At 40.1% G+C, this 21,093-nt stretch overlaps 1 protein-coding gene across 2 annotated transcripts in view; it reads right to left on the bottom strand.

The window, feature by feature from the left end:
- Positions 1 to 4,795: 4,795 nt before the first annotated feature.
- slc8a1b (solute carrier family 8 member 1b) overlaps positions 4,796 to 21,093 on the bottom strand; it is a 122,898-nt gene continuing 106,600 nt past the window's right edge. For both annotated transcript variants that reach the window (XM_058651423.1, XM_058651422.1), the window contains exons 8-11: positions 16,260 to 16,445; positions 15,700 to 15,789; positions 11,151 to 11,254; positions 4,796 to 9,543 (exon numbers count right to left, since the gene is read on the bottom strand). In XM_058651423.1, the coding sequence (XP_058507406.1) occupies positions 9,271 to 9,543; positions 11,151 to 11,254; positions 15,700 to 15,789; positions 16,260 to 16,445 (653 nt within the window). In that variant the 3' untranslated portion in view covers positions 4,796 to 9,270. The remainder of the gene's footprint in view (positions 9,544 to 11,150; positions 11,255 to 15,699; positions 15,790 to 16,259; positions 16,446 to 21,093) is intronic.

The following is a 21,093-nucleotide window of genomic DNA, read 5'->3' as shown; positions in this document are numbered from 1 at the left end:
AAAATGAATGTTGACAAGGGAAAGCAGAGGAAGAAGAAGAAGAAGAAGCAGCTTATATAGAAGGTTTTTAGCTCAGCACTTATATAAGACCATTGGATGTCTAGTTGTCAGTGAATGTCTGTGGCTGGGCGCTGAGCAGTGGAGAGCAAATCACTCATTTTTAGTTTTACAGTTAACTAACAGTTTCTGACAATTGAGTATTTTTTTTCCACACGCAACATGCACATGCACTCATCAACTCACACAGATTTCCCAGCATGCTCACCTGCGAGCGGAGGTCGTCTAGACACACCCATCTGTCTTGAAATCAAATGTGACAGCATAATGAGATTTTAGATAGCCACAGTAGAGAGCAAGTAATGAGAGGAGTCAAGGCAAATACCTGTAAACAACAGCTTCAGTAATCAACATAAAACACACTGGTGTCCGGTAGTCTCTTCTGCTGACTCACGCCCTTACAATAAACGCCAAGGACATCTCATCAAAATGTCTGGTATTGCAAATGCACGCACACAAGTCAAATTCTCACACTTTAATGTTAAAACCCTTCCCAAACTTTCCCAATAGGAAGAATCCATCCGTCTGCATATGGGGAACAGCCGTGATCCATCACAGTGGCAGCATAGGAGGCGGAGGCGAACCGACCATCAGACAGGTGTGACGCAAAGTCTTCACACTGACCTGCTGTGTTACGATCGACACACCTGAACACGAACCACTGACATTTGGTAAAAGCTTTGCAGGCTTTAGATTTCTCACACAGGCACTTCACCAGAGACGTAGAGCAGCTGTGCTGGGACTTATGAGGTCATTAATGTGTTACTGTTCAGTTTGTCAGCTTATTGTAAAGCATGTGTTTGACTGCGAAGACAATGTGCATCTGTAATCCAGTTTGAATTATCCCCTATGATAGTCAATTTGACATTTAATTCAGTGGTTTGCACCAATGGTTATTGAGGACAGAAATTTAACCCACTTTCAAGGTCTGACGTGTAAATGTCAGCGAAATCTAATGGTGAGACTGCAGATTATAACTCCTCCACTCACCCCTGCCTTTGCCAAGTGTGTCAGAGAACAATAGCAGCTTCTGCGTACCAGAAAGGATGTTATTCTTCTTCCTCTTGCATAGAAAGCTTCAGCATGAAGTGCTTGCTCTTGCGGGTTTGTCTGTTTGAGCCGCTGTAGACACGTGGTGACGACCTCCAAAAAGCATGGTCCTTGCTTAATGTGCATGCAAAAGTCTAATAAAAAAAAAAAACAAGCAATTTTCATTTTAAAGCAATTGGACACTTATACAATCATACTTATGGGTAGTTCAGATTCTGCCAATAACCCCCCTGTTACACACTGCTGGTGTGGTGGAGGTAGTTGCATCAGCTAACAGCACTGCTATGAGCAAACCTCGCAGTAGTAACCGTTAAAATCAACAATTTTACTGGCTGTGCACGTGTATAAACATGATTAAACATTGTTAGGCAGCAGCGAAGGAAGCATGAATGGAAATAATGCTCACACCCAACTGCCTGGATCATATACTGCACACCATAGATTCATGTGAGCTCACGTTTAAATACTTATATAAGTTAACATGTCTACAGATGGTTAAAAAACAACATAATATTGTTTTAAATGCCTTTGGTGCACTTGATGTCTTGAGTAAATATGAATAAGGATAGGTTTAGGTACCAAAAGCATCTGGTTTAAGATGTACTTTTAATGTACTGTGTTAGGAAAAACATACTAACATTGCATTAAAACCCACAAGGATGCCCCTTGATCTAAACCTGGCCTTGGACTGTGGTTTGCCACTGCCACCCACTCCACCACCTCTGAGTGATAATTTTGGCCTCAAATACTTGAGAGCACTGACACAAAGAGCACATCATTGCTATGACAGGCACGAAACCGCTTTGCAAAAACCCCAAAAAACGGTTCATATTCATCTTGAGTCCCAGCTTCTTGAAAAGATTTCAAGTTGCTGTTGCTGTAACAAATAATGCACACCAAACTCCATTTGAAATTTGAAAGGGTTCCGTGCTTTTCAGCCGATCTCCAGATTGGCATCTCTTTTCATTCTGCTAGGCCTGATCTTGGCCATTTAAGTTGTTGCTTACAAGTTGTTACCTTTCGATGGAGATCATACGGCTTTTAAAGGTTCCATAGCTTCAAAACACATTCACAGTATAAAGTGGGAACATATGAGGCACTATTCTCCATTTTACAAGTCAGTGTGTACAACCAACGTTAATCTGAAGCTGTTATTTTGAGGTTAAATATTTGCTTTGGTGGTGCTTTAAGACGACAGGATTGTTATAGACTTTAACTGTGACTGTTTTGGCTTTGTGCACAATGTAATTTAATGAGGGAGGTTAATGTAGTAAAATTAGAATTGTATTCCTGTTGCACTAAACAATAAAAAAAGTGATAAGCATTGACCACAACTTGAATCTGCTACACTGCAGATAGCAGATTTAAATAGTTCATTAATCAAACATTTTATTTTCTTCTCTGTTCTTTTCTTTGGTGGGTTAAAATAAGCTTTTCTTTTAAAACCCATTCATAATTCTTTTTTTTTTCTGGATGTTCTTTGAGAAAAAAAGGTTGAGGAATGCAGTGCACATGCATTATTTTTGATGTGAAGGCATATTTCATCAGAAGTGACGCAGATGCAGTCACTCGCTGTACATTTGCAACACAATGGCAAGTCACGTGGCAGTTAATGAATGTCAATTCTCATCATCAACATATGACGGAAAATCAATGTTTGTATGAGAGGTTGAGATAAGAATGGAGAGCGAGTTGCGCTTCCTGTGAAAATGTGAGTAATGGACATTTTGGTTTTGTAAATTAGAAAGCTCTCTCTCACACACACACACACACACACACACACAGAGAAAGACAGTGGACTCACAGGGTCTCTGAAACACGGTATCCCAAACTTTATTTTATTGGTTTTATCAGAAGTACCATGTACCATGGAGAGCAGTCACAGTTAGTGGCAACACATACATACAACTTACCTCCTATCAGTTGGTGATCAACAAAAATCAATAAAAAAAAACAACCAAACAACTAAATTAACACTCACGCTCATACAGAGAACAGTGGCAAAAAAACAACCTTCATTACTACCAATATTGGTTATTGTTCAATTAAAAAAAAAAACAAAAAAAAAAACACACACACCAAATCATATTGACAAACATGAAATTCCAAAAATACACCCTGTGACAGCAAAGAGAAGAGAGAGATAGAGAGAGAAAATGGGAGTTGGAGAAGGATGTGCTGACACAAAAGGAGGGCTTAAGAAGAAATGAGAAGGATTTGAAAAGAAAAATGAAGGACGTTCTGAAGTAAGACATATGGGGCTCAAGGTGCAGACAAACAATCTCATGAGAGATAAATGGAGACCCTGGCAGATATACTGTCATAGATATATGGTGTGGATATTTGTACTAACATGAGCTGTTGAATGCAAGGTGGTTTGGTGCGTCAGACAACATGGAAAGAGGGAAAGAGAGAGAGAGAGAGAATTTGAGTCGAGTTGAGAATACAAGATGACAAACACCTGTCTGACATGTGCCTCAAACAGAAAAATAAAAAAGAGCACAGGGAGCGAAGTGGAAGCAAAAAAAAAAAGACAAATAATATAAACCAACCGAGGCGAGGATTGAGAAGAAAGATCAAGCAGCAGAGAGAGAGACAAGCTTCAAGCAAACCACAACTTCTCCAAAAAGGCAATATATGTCATTCTTGAGAGTAGTGAGTTTCTCCACTTCCTTTCAATAAATATGTAGAATTAATTCTTTACGGTTATCGTGATGGCCGTGTGGCCCACCTCACTTGTAACACTGTACAGTATATACACAATATTACTATTATTTATTATTATTTCTTTAATGACAAAATAACCTTTAGATGTACATATAATATTCCTCGCCCTCTGTCAGAGAATACAGCCACGGTATTAGAAGTAGCAAGCAGTGTCTTTTTTTTGTTTGTTTTTTTTGTAGAAATAACCCATGCAACTCCCACATAGAATATTTATTTAAGAGACATAACTCCTTTAAGATCTCATCTCTCATTCAATAACAGCAGATATTGCCTTTTTTAAACAAAATAAACCTTAATTAATTAGTCATGTGCAAGTTACTAAAAAAACATAAGACGTCATTGTCTTGGTTTAAATAAAAAAAAAACAAAAAAAAACACCCAACAACAACATATTGTTGTTCAGCTCTACACACGTTAAAAATGGAACTGAGGAGAATAAAAGATGACAAGAAAACCTGAATCTGTACAACATTCAAACCATTTTTTCTGACAACTCTGGGGGAATGGGATACGATTCTCTATAACTATATACAGACATGTTATCATTCATGCACAGTATCAACAAGTAGCACATTGACATTCCAAATTATGGAAAACATGGCATAGGGAGACGGAGGGCAAGAGGGGGGAATGTGGGAGGAAAAGACGAAACAAAATGGCTACTGCCCGTTTTGGTTACTGTGGCAGCAGAGAGGCCGAGAAAGAAGGGTAAGAGACACAGAGGGACAGATAAGACACCATAACAATACACATGCTGGGCAGGAGGAGTCCATTTCAGTCTCACTGACCCAGAAATCAATGTATGGCTGTAACTTCATGTTTTTTTTTTTCTTTAAATGTTATTTTCTTCCTCCTTGTCTTCCTTCTCCTCCTTTCCTCTCTTACAATTTCCCCTACTACATTGTACTTCTTTACGGTTACTTTAAGGGTAGAGAATAGCTCTGGTAGAATAGCCCCCCCCCTTAACAGTACATTAATTGCTCCAGCAGGACGCTTTGTCCTCCCTTTAGTTCATTTGTCTGTCTGTCGCTCCTCAGTCTGTCAGACAGACAGGCAGTTAAGAGGCAAACGAGGCAACGGAGACGCATCATCAATCTTTACATTAGAAGCGACGTCACGACTGATTCAACACCATTGAATTTTTTTTTTCTTACATCAGGTACAACATTATTATTGTGTACATTAAAGAGTCAAAAAAAAACGAAAGCGGAAAAAAAAAATCTCTACTGTTGTTTACATCCGAAGCAACGCTGTTAATGAAACAACATAGCAGCCGTTTCACACAAGCAGAAAGAACCAGTGCAAACCCCATCACAGAAGGATGAAAACAAACACTACTGCAATGTCGTTTGTTTAGCTCGGTGTTAAACTGTTATGTACAGCGATGGCCTAGCTGTTTAACCTTTGACCTGTCCAAACCAAGGTAGGAAGCTAAATCTTTTGGAGCATGTTTGACTCTTTGAGTCGTTTCAATTGTGTCAATTTAGCTTCTCAACTTGGTCCGGACCCTGTGGGGTTTGAACAGCTGTCGCTAATTTGCCATTAGCATCACGTCAGACTAGCTTCAAAGATAAGGTAGAGAGAGGTGGTGCAACAAAGCCGGTGTAGCAAAACAGCTAACGCCCATTAAATGAAAAGTGTTAGCGTCTGTATGCAGCAAACTAACTCAATGTGAACAAGCACATTACTGCAAACTTCCTCCAAGTCCTCCACAAATTCACTCTGACAAATTAGGCAGCAGGCTATTTTAAGTAAATCCAACATGATGTAGTTATATCAAAGAGAATATAATACACTGTGTTAGAGTTAGTCAAAAAGTGATGCAAACAGCTTTTACTATTTCTTTTTTCTTGCACAAGCTAGTATATTATTTTTTTTTACAGTGTATAAACCTTCAGCTCCATGCCAGTGAAGAGACAAATGCATACAAATTTAAATAGAAAGATTCGTTAATTAGCGTCAAAACAATATCAAGGCGTATTTTCAGTCTCTTTTCGGAGTGGTGATGAAATGTGAATAATATTTGGCGTTTTTAAGAAAGATCCACTGGTTATAAAACCCCTCCATGGGTCGAACTGCAAATATCAAGTTTCTGATAGAAAGATTTCCCTTTGGCAAAAACAGGGGTAAACTGCCACTCCAAGGCCTTCACACGAGAACAGCTACCCTAACGGTGAGCTGGTACATTGTGCAGAATTTGGCAAATGTAAGCAATGCTAGATGTCATTTATCTTTCATTACGTCTGTCAAAGGGGAATTTAGTCAAAAGGTTCTTCAAAAACAGAGGGTTTACTAGAAGTGTGAGATTGGCTGGATGTCAGTGTGTGAGCCATGTAGAGCCATGTAGCAACAGCTGCTGAAACACTATCAGTTATCCTGGTTCTTTGCTCCATAGGTGTATCAGAAATGTATTTTTCTATTTATTTTTCCTCAAGACACTTAAGTATTTGTCAAGCTCATCCAAATCAGGCCTTGTCCCTGCTCTACTCTCACAGGGGTTGAAAGTCAGTGACAAGATTGTAGCCAAGTTTCAGATAGATTGCACTCAGCCAGATGACTAACTTAACAGATGACATTTTAAAAAACCGAAAAACTACTTATTATAATATACATCAAGAAAAAAATACAATTTCAGCAGGAAAATTCTGGCCAATTCAGATGCATACAGTGTAGTGCCATTTTAACTATGGACTTTTTGAATGCCAACATATACAATATGGTTATTGTACATTGAGATCTTTGTAGTTTTAGCTGAAGAAGTAAAATAGTTAACAGTCTGAAGTGTAAACCTCTCTGATAGTCGAAATAGATTCATATTCTACACATATTTCAGGACACACTAGTCTACCAATGATAGTCAGGAAATGTTTCCTAGCAGTTAGTGCTATGTAATGTCAGTCAGTGTGTTGTGAGTTAACTGCTCACTGGAAAGTTCAGTGTTCTGGTTTGGGTTCTTATGCTCTTTAAAGCGGGTTTTGATTAATTTAGCTTGCCTAGTGCTTGAGAAAGATTTTCAAAGAACTTTGGCTGTTGCTTGAGATAGTGTTTGCCAGCTATTGTCCCATAACAACACACCCAGTGTTTTCAAAACCTCAAGTTGCCCTTTTAAGCCATTCTAGATCACACAGCAGAGAACTTCTTTGTAGAACTTATGCCAGCCTGTGCCATTATAGTGAGAAACACTGGACTGAACTCAATGGTTGACCTTTTTTACCGGCACAGCTACTTATCATCACCTCACTGGGCAAATAGACTCATTATCTCTACACATTCTTGCCATTAACAGGAGCTTCATAAGAAGCCAGAAAACCCAGAAAGCTGGACTTAAAGGAGTTGAACTCACTTTGCAAGACAGGTGCCAAAGGTGCAGCTTCTGGGGTTGGATGTTTTCTAACATGCAGCGATTTAAATCATTGTATGAAGATTTTGGTTCTACAAGATTCTCCAAACCTCTACGAGCTTGTTACAGAGTTAGAGTCTGATCAGATTTAACTCTCTCCACTAACAGAAAATACCATTGAAAATAATTCTCAGGTGTTTGCTATGGAAACTGGCCACTAAAGAGTTAAAGATTTCAAGGCTAGAGTAGTGGAGGCAGACTAGGGAAGAACATACCATGCATGGTTTCATTTGGAATAAGGCGGACTGCAGTTAACCAGAAAAGGTTGAAGCCTTGTCTTCTTTTATGACATTTGGGTAACTCTGGATACTTGGACTGGCAATGCTGTAATGAAGCTGTGTAACTCACACTGAAGCAAAGTCCTAACAAACTACGCAGGTGATGTATAAGGTCGGGGAATACAAATCCCTGTTAAACAGGCCCCTAAGGGCCAATCTCTATGTAGAATCATAAACCAGGGATCAGGGTAAGGGATTAATGGTTTCTTATAAAGCCCTTGAGGATTTTGATTGGTCCACTGACCAGCCAGCGGGAGGTGCTCAAGACACACTGGGATAATGACCAAAGTGGTCAAGTGAACCAATGGGGAAAGCGGCATCAAAGTGAGACTAATGATAACAGAGGCAGTTCACGAATATGACGTTACGCTGAGGGCGGTACTTACATTTCTCAAAGTCTATTGCAATGTTAGAGATTGACACATGACGGTGGCAATTGCACTGGCGGAAAACCAGGCAACAGAATTCCGCGGATAAAAAAATACAAACACACGTAATATTAACCTAGATATTAATGCAATGATAATCATTTCTCTAACAGTTTTAAACGGTACAGCGGCCATTTTTGTCTTTTCAGACGTGGCCTTATTAAAGGTAAAAGCACACTAACCCTTCTTGATTAAAATTAGACCTTAAATCATTTACATCTACAGTATAAATCAACAGAAAGAGGGCCCATTCAGGAGAGCATGGCATAACCAGGACATTCAGATGGAAAGTAGTAGAGCTGTAGTGTACGTTGAGCTCTTCATATTTACATTTTTAACCTCAATGATCAAAAACATTTTGCTTCATTGAAAGTGCCCTCCTACTAAGCGTTTCTACAGGCTAGGAGAGAGAGAGAGAGAGAGAGAGAGAGAGAGAGAGAGAGAGAGAGAGAGTGTCAAAAAGACTAATGAAACTAATAAAAGCACGTCTCATGCAGAGACAGCGAAGGAGAGGCTTCTTTTTCTTCTTCACAGTACTTGACCATCTTCTCACAACACACAAGCACAGAAACACAGTCACACACCAGCACTCTCTCACAGTTTGTTGTCGTTAAACAGTTGTGTCAATATCATCCGACTTTCTTCTGACTGTGTTTCCAGGATCTTCACGTCCAGATCATGCACACACACATACTGATACAGTTACTTGGTCTTTTTCGGTCCTACTTGTGCCTGTCACTGCAGCTGGATAAGGGAGAAGCGCGACTCCAAAGAAAGGGGATTAATGGGAGATGCCGTTGTTAAAGCCACGCGTACAAGTAGCTGCGATGGTGTGTCGGTCCCTTCTTGCTTCTCCCTCCTCACGTTGTTAAGACTTTGTCAAGTTTCTGTATGGCTGAATAAACTGTGTGTATTTATTTCTGTGTTTGCAACATTGCAGATGTATTTAAAACCGGGATGGTTTCAAGTCAACTTGATTGGTTTGAATTTATGGAACGAAAGCAAAAAATGTGATTCCTTAGTTTTTAAAATATTTCTCCATCTTCTGAGCCATTTCTATAGTTCTCATGTTTCTCCTATTTGCTGTTGTCCTTCATTATATGTGTACTTCTTTCCATTCTCTTTTAAGATGCTTTAATGCGTCCGCCATGCCTTCATATGTACATCCATCCATTCATCCCTCATTTAATCTATTGCGTAAAGGGAGGGTGTGACTGATCAACGAGACAGTCTTAAATTCCGAATTCTATCCCCTCACCCGCAAACCATTGGTTTCTCCTTTCAAATTCTCCTTCTGTCGCACCCTTCCCTTCCATCATCTCCTGACGTCTTAGAAGCCCTGGATGTGACAGTAGGCCTCCAGTGAGGAGAAGAGGATGTAGAGGAGCCACAGGCTTACGAACAGCATCGTGGTCAGGACCTTCGCAGTCCGAGGCCCACCTAACTCTCCCCCGATCTCTGGCTTCCGTCGGTACATCAGTGTGCCAACGCAGACGAATGCAAAGATGGTGAAGAGGGTGACGGAGAAGGCCAGTTTGCCGGGGTCCACCCTGAACTCCTCCCCCTTGATATGGTGGTAGATGGCAGCGATTGACCATGCCACCTGTCAAGCATCATCACAATGGACAAAGGACTGTGTTAGACTATGGTGCATGTCGTTGGAATAACACTTGAAAGCAGGAGGATCACACAGCTTTAAAGTCAACATTCATGAAGTAACACTGGAAAAAACTGTGAGGGAAACCAACTGCAACTGCGGCTGACAACCAGCAAGATTGTTCTGCACCTGTGTGAGAGAAAATTACAGTCCCAACCAGCAGGTGGCAGTAGTCTGTATTAAGTCAACTATTCAGTGATGGGTGACACATATTCAACTTTAGCTGTGTCTCAATCCAGGGTCTGGAGGAAGAGGTGGCCCCCTTCTTCTATTCAACCAACAAAGTCAACTCTGTAAAAAATATTTATTAGAATAATTATATTATAATAATTTTCTTATTTTTGTATTATTATTATTTTAGAGATTATTTCATTCATCCATTCTTTCTTGCGTTTGTGTTTGGTTTACAATTACCCAGGCTCCACCAAGCCCATTCTCGTGTTGTTTTTATACGAACAAAAAAAGAAGAAGCTCTGCCGCAGGACAGCCTCACCCGCGAAGGATACACCGATGTATCCTTCGAAAACGGGCAGGCGTCGGCCGCATTTGTTGGCAGCATGAGAAGGAGCCGATGTGCGGTGACGCATTTTGACACCATCCGGATGATGAATCCACACCGAATTAAGACACAGCTTTTGTTTATCTTGTTCAGCCCTCACCAAGACAGAGAATGTTGTGATAGCACATCTATTTCAAATTCAATGACGCTAAAAGAAGATGGAAATGGCCCTGTTGTTGTTAGCCATGGGTCCTTTCTTTGTAGGAGGCACAAATGAAGAGCTGAAGAGAAACTGCACTGAACTTGACATTGGTTCAATATGCGATTGAGCTGCAAGTCTGTCAGCAGGAACCTGTCGATACTAAAAAGATCCCACAGTGATGCACATTGTGGCTTCGACAAAGGGCTATGGACGACCACTGGTGGCCACCGATGTGATGTGTTCTGCACTTTACTCATACATAATGAGAAAAACCTCTGCCATGACTGCTCACTTTCCATCTGTGCCAGTACACTCCCCTATCTTGTGCAGTTAACAATTGTTGGTTTTATCTGGATCCCCACTAGAATTGGATCATTTCTACCTTGAGCCATAACCTACATCCCCAGAAAATGTCATCAAACAGACAGACAAGCAAACAGATAAACACAGCTGAAAAAATACCACTGAATTTATACTGGGGCTGGCACTTTTTGCAAAAATAAACTTTGAAGAAGTCTTACTAAGATATTCAGATAGATTAAATAATTTCAGATGCTTTTGTGTTGTAAATGTCTGCTCAGTAGCAAGGTACAATTTACTTCTATCCTCACAGGAAAACAGCATAACATCACTGTCTTATTTCTCTGTTGGGCCAGTAATCAGTTCAGACGGTCTGGTGCACTCCAAGGCTGTATATTATGGACTCAAAAAAGGTTAGAATGTGAACTTTTCCCACCAATTTCAAACAGAAATCCAAATTTTGGATGAAAAAACAAATTGACAACACTAATTTACATTCAATCAATCAATCAATCAATCAATCAATCAATCAGTGTATGAGCTGGTACTCACCCCGATACCCAGGAAAACATTGACGGCATTGGAGCCTGTCACATTACCAATGGATGCATCGGCATACTGATCCTGGATAGCAGCAACTTTACTGGCAAAGGTATCTGAAAGGAGAGACGAGGGAGAGACAAGATTTATGTAAGAGATGCCAATTCTTTCCCCACATTCAGCTCAATGGATACTTTGATCATTACTGTAGGTCTAAAAATGTTTTTGTGTCAGCCTCTGTATTCTGGCCCCATGATAGACTGGTGACCTGTCCTGCCTCTCACCTGCTGTCAGCTGGGATTGGCTACAGCTGCTCTCCTCGAAAGGACAAGTGGACGTGATAATGGATAATCAGATAGGCAGTATACATAGACTGTGTTTGAATGAAAACAGTGACCTTTGGTTGCAAAGTTGTCACCAAAATAAAGATTTTGGTGACAACTTTGCTTTTTTCCTTCTGTCTACTACACACACAAATATTCTTTTATGTTAACCAGTGCAGTAAAGGGTTCTGCCTTGGTGGACTGCACTGACTACTATTAATTCTGTGAAAATTAAGTGTTAGCCTACCGCTTGAAAATAGAAACAACAAAGAGTAGAGCAACGCACACAGATTTAATCCTCTTGTTGTAGTCGAGACCTCCTCATGCAGTTAATTGCAAGTTACGCAAGACCAGGGTGGCAGAGAGGATGCTCTTGACAAATGCAGAGCACTTACAATTATTAATACAGAGCACTAATGTTCAAATCCTGTTTTCCACATTTAGATTGAGAACCTTAATTTAGAAACCACAATCTTTAATCCTGTCGCTGGCAGCCAGTGTAGTTCCAGGTTTGGGCCAAGATCAATAACTTACATGGCTGAATCTCAGTCTGCAAGGGCAAACAAATCTTGGCCTGACAACTAATCAGCATTGTGCTACTTATTCCCCCAAATTTCCCCTGGATTCATGGTCTGCCAAACTACAGCAGCTCCACAGGGACACAGAGAGGAGCTTTGGAGGCTCTGCCAAGTCTCAACAATAGGCTCTTAACAGAGAGCACAAAGACTGAGCCAACAGTCAAATGGTCAGTTAGTCCTCTTTTTTCTCTTGCTAATTTTCTAGCCGTCTTCTCTTCATTAGTGAGTTCTATCCCCTTGCTTTTGGTTGTTAGTTACAGCTAAAGGAGACATACAAATGGAGAAAAAGGCAAGAAAGTGGAAGGGGAAAAAGGAGGACGAGCTATTTTGAAGTGGGAGCCGAGCTGCTGGTGGTTGGAGGACGGTGGGGAGCAACAGCGAGTGATGAGAGAGAGAGTGGCAGGGTAGGTGGGAGGATGGATTAGGCAATGGAGGCAGTGTGCCAAACAAGAGGCCCAAATCCCCCAGTACAACTTAACAAGCCTGCTGAGCTTAACTGTATGTATCTCTATGCGTGTTCATGCGTGCACATGTGTGCATATCAAGGCTCTATTCACTCTGGATGTGCTTGTTTGCCTGCATGTGCTGGATGTGCAGTTGCATCTACACTGGGTCTGTTTGCAGTAAACGATGCCAACTGGGTCCCGTGATGCCATGCCTTCACCAGCTGGCAAAGATGTGTGAGTGTTGTGTGTGTGTGTGTGTACTTGTACTGTATTTGTTACCTCTGTATGACCTTTTCTTTCATAAACACTGACCTTGTCAGTACCAGTAGCAGCAAAACCTGGTCCTATAATGAGGCAGTTAAGTTTAGTGCTAAGATTTGAATTGTGTTATGGTTAAGGTTAGGGATAAAGCTTGGTTTATGCTGTCCAAATGAATGGAAGTCAGTGCAGTGCCCTAAGGAGGATTGCTGCAAAAACATGTGTGTGTGAGAGAGCGAGAGAAAGAGTGAAAGAGAAAAAGGATGTTGGTCTTTGAGTGCTTGTTTGTGTTGATTGAGTGCTAGTGTGCATGTGTGGAATTACTGTGTGTGTGTGTGTGTATATTTGTGAGTGTGAAACAGGTTCCACTCTGCAGCTCCTACTCATGAGAGCACACGCCTCCCTGGAGAATCTGCTGCCCTTTTCCTCTGCCTCTCTGTCAATCAACCAGTCTCTCTCTTTCTAATCTGTCTTCCTTCTCCTTCCTTCCTCTGTGCATTATTTCCTTGCACCTGCCTTTGCACTCTCTTCTGCTTCCTTTTATTCCCTGTCGTCATTTGTCACAACAGATTTTAAAAAGGTCAAACACGCTTTAATTGCATTGTCCTTATAGAACATTATGGTAACAAACACTCTGTAAATGCCTCACTGCCCAGTCCTCACATTCATTGCATCGCGGTTCATTCATCCACTCTCTGTCTGCCATTTTAAAAACCCTGCACAGCAATTGTGAAAACATTCATCTACGCGACTTCACCCCAGCATCCTACTCACATTTCTAACATCTCGAATCAACTCACAGTTGTAATTGTTATACAGAATATACAATCACAGTTGTAATTGTATATACTGTATATATGAGACATGCTTTTATATGGTGCATTTTGACCAATTCTCTTGTTTGTTCTGCTTTGCTGCAGCTATTCAGTCTTTCTGGACTGCTCTTGATTTGGCCTGGTTTTCTCACCTGCTTTTGTCTGCTGAGGTCGAATGAAGGTGATTTCTTCTGAACTTTTATAGGTGTACCTGTATATCTCTCCCTAAAACTAGCCCTTAGTCAACACATTGCATCTTCACAATCTGTGACAATCTCTCCTGATTGACATTGAGTACTTTCATCATACAGTAATTGTCTCTAAACCTTTACACCGATGCCAAAACAACCGGATCAGTTATATGAGTTTCTAATTTTTCTCGTGACAGCTTCTTTTGTTTTCTCCCTATATCCTTTTGTGTGTGTGCACTTGTATTTGTTACATCTTTACAAACCTGTTCCGGCATAAACCCTGACCTTGTCAAGACCAGCTGTCCTCATGGAGACCAAAATCTGGTCCTAATGAGGCAGAACCTCATTTGTTAGGAACTGGTCGGGGTTAAGATTTGAATTATAGTTAGGTTAGGGTTAGGCATGAACGGGTTATGGTTAAGGTCAGAGAAAAGGCTTTGTGAGAGTGCTTAAAGGATAGCTACACTAACCTGTGTGTGTGTGTATGTGTGTGTGTGTGTGTGTGTGTGTTAGCCTGGCTAACTGTGATGAATGAGGTTAATCACCATGGAGCCACAGCGCAGGTTGGGTTTTATTAACTGTAATAGCTACAGAATTGGAGGTGTGAGTGTGTGTGGGGGCCACGGGAGGTTCTGGTAATAAGCTGCAGAGCTTCACAAAGGCCGAATCACTTTGTTTCCATTCCGCGGCTCTACACCGTGCGTGTGTGTGTGTGTGTGTGTGTGTGTGTGTGTTTGTGTGTTTTTGTGTGTACTTCTGCATTTCATGCAGCTGTGAGTACATGCATTTGTCCACACATTCAACTGTGCATTTTATGTATGCATGTGTAATACATCATTTTTTATCCCCTAGATCCTTAAATAGGAAGACAGAGACCACTTTAGCCAAACATGACAAATAGCCATATGTTAATGACACAAGGTGGTCATGGTACAGGTGTGCGTGTGAAAGTGTATGACACCTTTTCCCATTAAATGTTAACGCATTGTAAGCACAATATGTATGATGCATCTGTGTATAGAACTCATTTGGTTTGTGTATTTTTTTTTTGAATTGTGTTAATGCAGAATTCAAGGTCTGTGTGTGTGTGTGTGTGTGTGTATTTAGCAGGAGACTGTGGCCAAGGTTAAAGCACATTTAACCTGCTGTTGCAATTGTCGGTCATTCCTCATGTTTAGAGGATGATCCATGCTGCTGTCTGCAGACTGAAGTGTTTTGTCTAACAGGTACTCACACACACACACACACACACACGCACACACGCACACACGCACACGCACACGCACACACACACGCACACACACACCCACAAAAATACACTAGAGAGACTGGAAATTACTGGTTCAGACTATAATAATCCATTGTCACTTCAGCAGAGACTCTCTTTAAGCACTGCTGTCTGACAGAAATCAAGCCGAACAGCGCCAAACTGTAGATTAGTTAACAATCCTAAAAATGTGGGTTAATCTCCAACACCTGTCAGGAGTCTGGTGAAAAGTCACTAGTCATTCATTTGTGTGTGTGTGTCGCGTATAAAACAAAAGTCATCGCAGTGATGGCTCCGCCCACATTAAGTAGGTACTTTTTTTGTAGTCGAGATGCAACCTAAACCGTGCCGTGCTGTGCCGAGGCGAGTAGAGCGGGTGGAAATATGCTATTACTTTGCACTGAAGTAATGGGGAAGAGGGAAAAAAAAAAGCTTCAATAGCAATAAAACATGAAGCAAGGAATGTAAAATGTCAAAGTATGTAACCTGAAGGAGGTCATTGATTAACACTAATGTATTCGTCCATTGAACATCATTGGACATTATAGGCAGGAAAAAGGACATATGAAGCTAAATGTCAAATGTGGATAGAAAAGAGTCTTTGATTAAAGCTGTTGGAAAGTCCAATAGCTGGATATTTATAATTAAAGTAGCAGTGATCAATCTGATCAATGCTCACTCACCTGGTACAGAGGTTCCCAGTGCGACGAATACCACTGCTGTGACGGAGTCTTTCAGGCCCACTGTGCAGCCAAAATGAGAGGCAAGGTCTCCTGTAATAAAATGCAAAATAGGTTTAACAAATCTGTGATCACGGATCATTTTCAAATCCTAAACAAAATTTAATGACTTTAACTATTTCAATGTCAGGGATTGTTCACAATGTTTATTTCTTATTTATTTAATACAGTCACATATTGTGATCATTTAAAAAAAAAAAAAAAAATGTTGTTCTATACCTATTGAAACAGTTATGTTTGAAGCAGTGTATGCCGTTAATTTCTCACCCTTGCATTAAATTAAAATGTTTCAATGGTAATGCTCCATCAAATCCCTTAACACTAAAAAAAAAATATTCAAAATCTAATGACAATATCTGTCAGAAAAATCCCAGGTTTCTGTTTTTAATTTTTAATTTTCTGCTTATAATGAAAAAAAGTTTGGTATTTTTATTTTGGTATCTCAAAAACTGTGGCCTTTTTTTTTGTTTATTTCAAACTGCTCTTGTCAGCTGTCGACGTACCAATGACGGCGGTGAGCAGTCCGATCATGCAGATGGAGACAACGAAACAGGCCCAGCCGTTCCAGTAGTCTGTGGGCGGGACGAAGGCAAACAGAACCTTCCAGAAGACGGTGAGAAAGTGCATGACATAATCGAAGCAGGACGGCAGCTTCTCCTCTCCGCACTCGTCGTCGTCGTCGTCCTCACCTGGGGGAAGCAAGCGTTGAGAGAAATTTAAATTAAGAAATTCAAGTTAAAAGATGATTGAAGGAGTGGCGTGGCGCTTCAAATGACAAGGTTTAAACACCTTTTGAATTGAATGACAAAATCAGTTTCACCTTGTTGGAAAATAAGAGCTAAAGTTAACTGTCCATGACTGACCACAGAGTGTAAAACGCTGAAAGGAGCCCAACAATGTGCCTACACACACACAGACTACACACTCGGCTGTTGTTCTGCTCTGTTGATAAATGAGCTGAATGAATAAATGAGATCACCTGCTGCTGGTATTAACCTCTCACTGGGTAAATCCCCGAGAAAGACATGAACTTGTATTGATTTCACCCATGCATAGCCTTTCTAAGAGCTGGTGATGCATTCAAACGCTCATACCACGCAAACTAAAAGCACCTGAAGTGAGCCGAGTTTCATGGAGCCTCCTTCAGCCTCATTAAAACTCATTAAAACCGCCTGAGATTTGTTTGATTCTTTTGTTATAAAAGCTCCTTGAATGGTCATTGAAAAACACATTAATTAGAGCATCTGAAACCAGTTATGTACCTGTCTTTATATAATGTTTAGCTTTATATATATATATATATATATATATATATATATATATATATATATATATATATACCTGGGTATATATATATATATACCCGGGTATATATATGTGTGAATACCCGGGTGTTCACATAAACAATAAACTGGTCTGGTCTGATCTGATTTATTTATTATCTTTATCTTTACTGCTGTGACTCTGTAAATTTCCCCACTGTGGGACTAATAAAAGACCATCTTATCTTATCTTATATAAGTAAAGGTTAATGCAGCAAGCTTGAATGATCCCGAAGAACGATTTACCAAGACATTTTCAGTTTGGAGGGGGAATGTGTGGAAACCAGAAACTAAGACAACACACACACACATACACACCAGTGTCAGTGATGGATACATTACTGTCTTTACAAATATTTTGGAATTGAATGCACGGCTATATCAGCCTTGGCGAAACTGTCATAAAGCATAGTAAAACAGTAAAAAAAAAGAAAGAAAAGAAGCCAGGCCCACACTCCAATTGTCCTTAGTTTGACTTATAACCATGACCATCCCAGGACAAGAACGGTGCTTTCTTCAAATTTAGTGCTGCTGTTGACACTTTGAGTGCTGGCCTTCTGCTGGACGCATAAAGTAACAGACAGACAGATTTTTCAGACTGCGTATTGTACACCGTTTGTAAGACGTTGGCCTTACACAGAGATGAATGCAGTCCTGCAGGGCTAATCATTTCCTCAGGGGGGAGTCACGCACCTTGTTTAATGTAATTAAAAATGAACGCGTCCCTCTCAGAGAGAGTACGCCGAAGACATTTAAAACATCAACTTTAAATGAACAGTAGGTCAGTGCAGGGGCCTCCTTCACACACACACTTGGTCTAATGAAACATAAAACAATACTGGCTACCTGCGTTATGTCATTTTTCAATTTCTGCTGCTCTCCTTCGCTCCCCCACACTCTGCCACGAGTAGATGGAGGCATTTCTCGAGCACTCTTTTTTCTCTCTCTGTCTGTTAATGTTTATATAAGCTCACCACCATTGTCCCTTCTTCTTTGTCTCTTTATTTATTTATTTTTTACATTTTTTGTCCATGTATGTACCTCGGGTTAGGGTCAAATGGAGCCAGACAACAGGAGGTGATCCCAATGATTTGGCTTCACCTTTTAGGGAATTGTCATATTCAGTTTTGCTTATTATAACACAAGCACAATCCTATAGCAATGATTGACGTGCCTGTTTCACAACAATGAATGTCACAAACTGTAACAATACAATATAAAAAAGACAATTACATCATAGATTATATAAAAGGATCCTCTAGGTCATCTGCAATAAGATTACTGTGACCCAAAATGATGTTTTCTATAACAGTATTCTTACTGTATATATATAAATATATATATGTTCAAAGGAGCAATGGATATCCTCTAAGCTTAATATTCTTTTAATATAAAGTATAAGTTGGAAACAAACACTGGAATCTAATATAAAGAGGAGTGTCCAGTTTTTGAGTCACTTATGATAAGTTAATTGTGGTGCATTTCTATAATAGTGTTAATCGTGAGTGAAGAAAAACATCAATATCTCTCGTGAGTGACATGTTCATCATCTATGATCTTATTAAACGATTTTTCACAAAAAAAGTGCCTCCTTTCTGTGATGTATTGCAGACAGAAGGCTGCACCTTTTTAAGAATATAATATATATATATATATATGCAACAATATCATTAATTATTTTGGACAGGAAAATTGACCCATGGCTCCATGGCAGACTGTGTGTTTTGTCTAGGGTGGGATTTTAATATAGCCTTGATTCGGAGTCATCATTTAAAATGACATGGACACTATTACATCAAAAGATAGTTTTTTAATGTTAGTTTAGTTAGAAGTTCCCAGCTGACTTGGTATGATAATGACTGTCAAAAGACCTCTCAAAGGTAAATGTCTAATTTGCACACTTTCTCTATTGCCATGCTCAGTTGTGCGTTACACTGATTAAGTGGTTATCTTTAATTAAGTAATTATTTATTCTTCTTCTTTCCCAGAAACTTATCATCTATGAACAGGAGGCCTTTATGTAACTAAATCTGTGAGTTTCTTCCTATCACTATCATTCTGTCACCAGTGTCATCACTTGCTTGTTTGTTTTTGTGACAGACTATTCTTTCTTTATTATTTGTGTCTCATTAGTTTCAATCGAGAAGGGGCTGGTCTCATGGGGTCAAAATAAACACAGGAAAAAAAGTGAAGTGACAAATAAATAATTAAATCTACACCGTCAAAATATACACAAAAAAAACACAATTAAGTATGCACATGTCAGTTTTTCATAAGCTACAATCTCGTGCTAATGCGATAGCTACTGACAGAGCATATGAAAGTCATATCTTATCTCACACACACACATATATCCATACTCTCTCTTGCTCTCCAGTGTGCGTTATCTCTTGCTGCTCACTGAGCTGCAACAATTCTGTGCTCTCATAGCTCAGAGCAGAGATGGACTGTGGCTCTTCTCTACAGGCCGCTGGTCAAGTGATACAGGATACAGAAAAACACACACACACACACACTTATCTTTGAAAGTCATATGGTCAAACCAACAATTGTCAAAAAATAAAATCATACACACACACACATACGTTCATACAGTGCATGTGCAGTGCGTTTTAAATACCCATTCGCACACAATATGGGGTTTAGTGTCTTGCTCAAGGTCACATCGTCATGTAGACTAGCAGAGCCGGGAATTGAACCCACAACCGTCGAGTTCTCACCCTTGCATTAGAGTATAGTAGTTAACATTTTGACTGAATGTGACGTAATAATGCTCCATCTCGTTTTAAACCATAAATGCTGAACTGGAATTTCACTTAAATGTCACAGATGTACTGAATGTCAGACACTTAACCCACAGCCCCTTACCCTAACCTTAACCATCACAACTAAATGCCTAACCCTAACCTAAACCCACTTGTAACCTGATTGTGTCCCTCAAAAAGCCATTTTAAGGGGTGACAGAATGTGAGCACCAGCCAAAATGTCCTCCCTATGGTTAAGTTTTTTGGTCCTCACAAAGATAGCCATATGACAACATACCCACAGAGGACACTGCGTTGACTTTCATTCATTTGGACGACCTAACCCTCTTCTCTCACCTTAACCATAACTAGTTCATTCACTGATGAAGCCTAAACTTACCCAGAGTCATTTACAGAACATCACATATTCACTGACTGTGGGGAAAATCACACACAGAGTAGAGAAACGCAGCCTGTCATTCATCCGCGCGTCTTCAAACGTGGCCACATGTTGTGACTCTCGTTAGTGTTTATTTGTGACACTGATGATTACATTTGAGTCACAGAAATGGGCGCTGTGGTTGTCAAATTTCCAGGCCGTGCTGGGTCTTTTAACAACCCTCTGACACCGCCCTGCGCTTCTGAAGACATGTCCATGAACTTCAAAGCGTCTTCTGTCCTGTGGAAAAAAAAGCATTCTCTCCACTGTACAGTGAATCTTACACTTCACCAGTTTCTCATGATGTTCCTGCAAAAACCTGCCTCATTTTTAACTAACAAGCAAGGACTCGAGCGTTACCATGACAGCTCTGTGAAAGATTGTGTTTGTGTGTGTCAGAACTCATGCTGACATGCTTAAATTTATATTCATCTTCCATTTTTCCTGTCTTCCTGTAGTTGTGAGGACACTCATTGATACATAAAATGCATTTTTTTAGTCCTTTACCCTGACTGTGACTTCATCATCACACATTAATGCCTAACCGCAACCCCTCTCTCAACCTAAACCTAATTCCAACACTTACCATAAAAGCAAGTCTTCATTCGGAAAAAGCTTGTTTAATATTAGAGTGGACGAACCTAACCTAACATGAATAGTTTTGAGCCACAATTTTTCCTCGCAACCATAGAAACGCACACACGCACGCACACACGCACACTCAGACTTTTACATTTTATCTTTGCTCTTTTCAGATGTTTCATAAGAGCAATTGTCACAAACAGCAGATGAGTCAGTCAGTCCGCCGTTTGTCAAAACACTCAACAAATCA

The sequence above is a fragment of the Solea solea genome, chromosome 15, assembly GCF_958295425.1.
Source record: "Solea solea chromosome 15, fSolSol10.1, whole genome shotgun sequence".
In the NCBI taxonomy this organism is placed as follows: domain Eukaryota; kingdom Metazoa; phylum Chordata; class Actinopteri; order Pleuronectiformes; family Soleidae; genus Solea; species Solea solea.
Note: the sequence above shows the minus strand (reverse complement) of the source record. Positions and strands in the feature narration are given on the sequence as shown.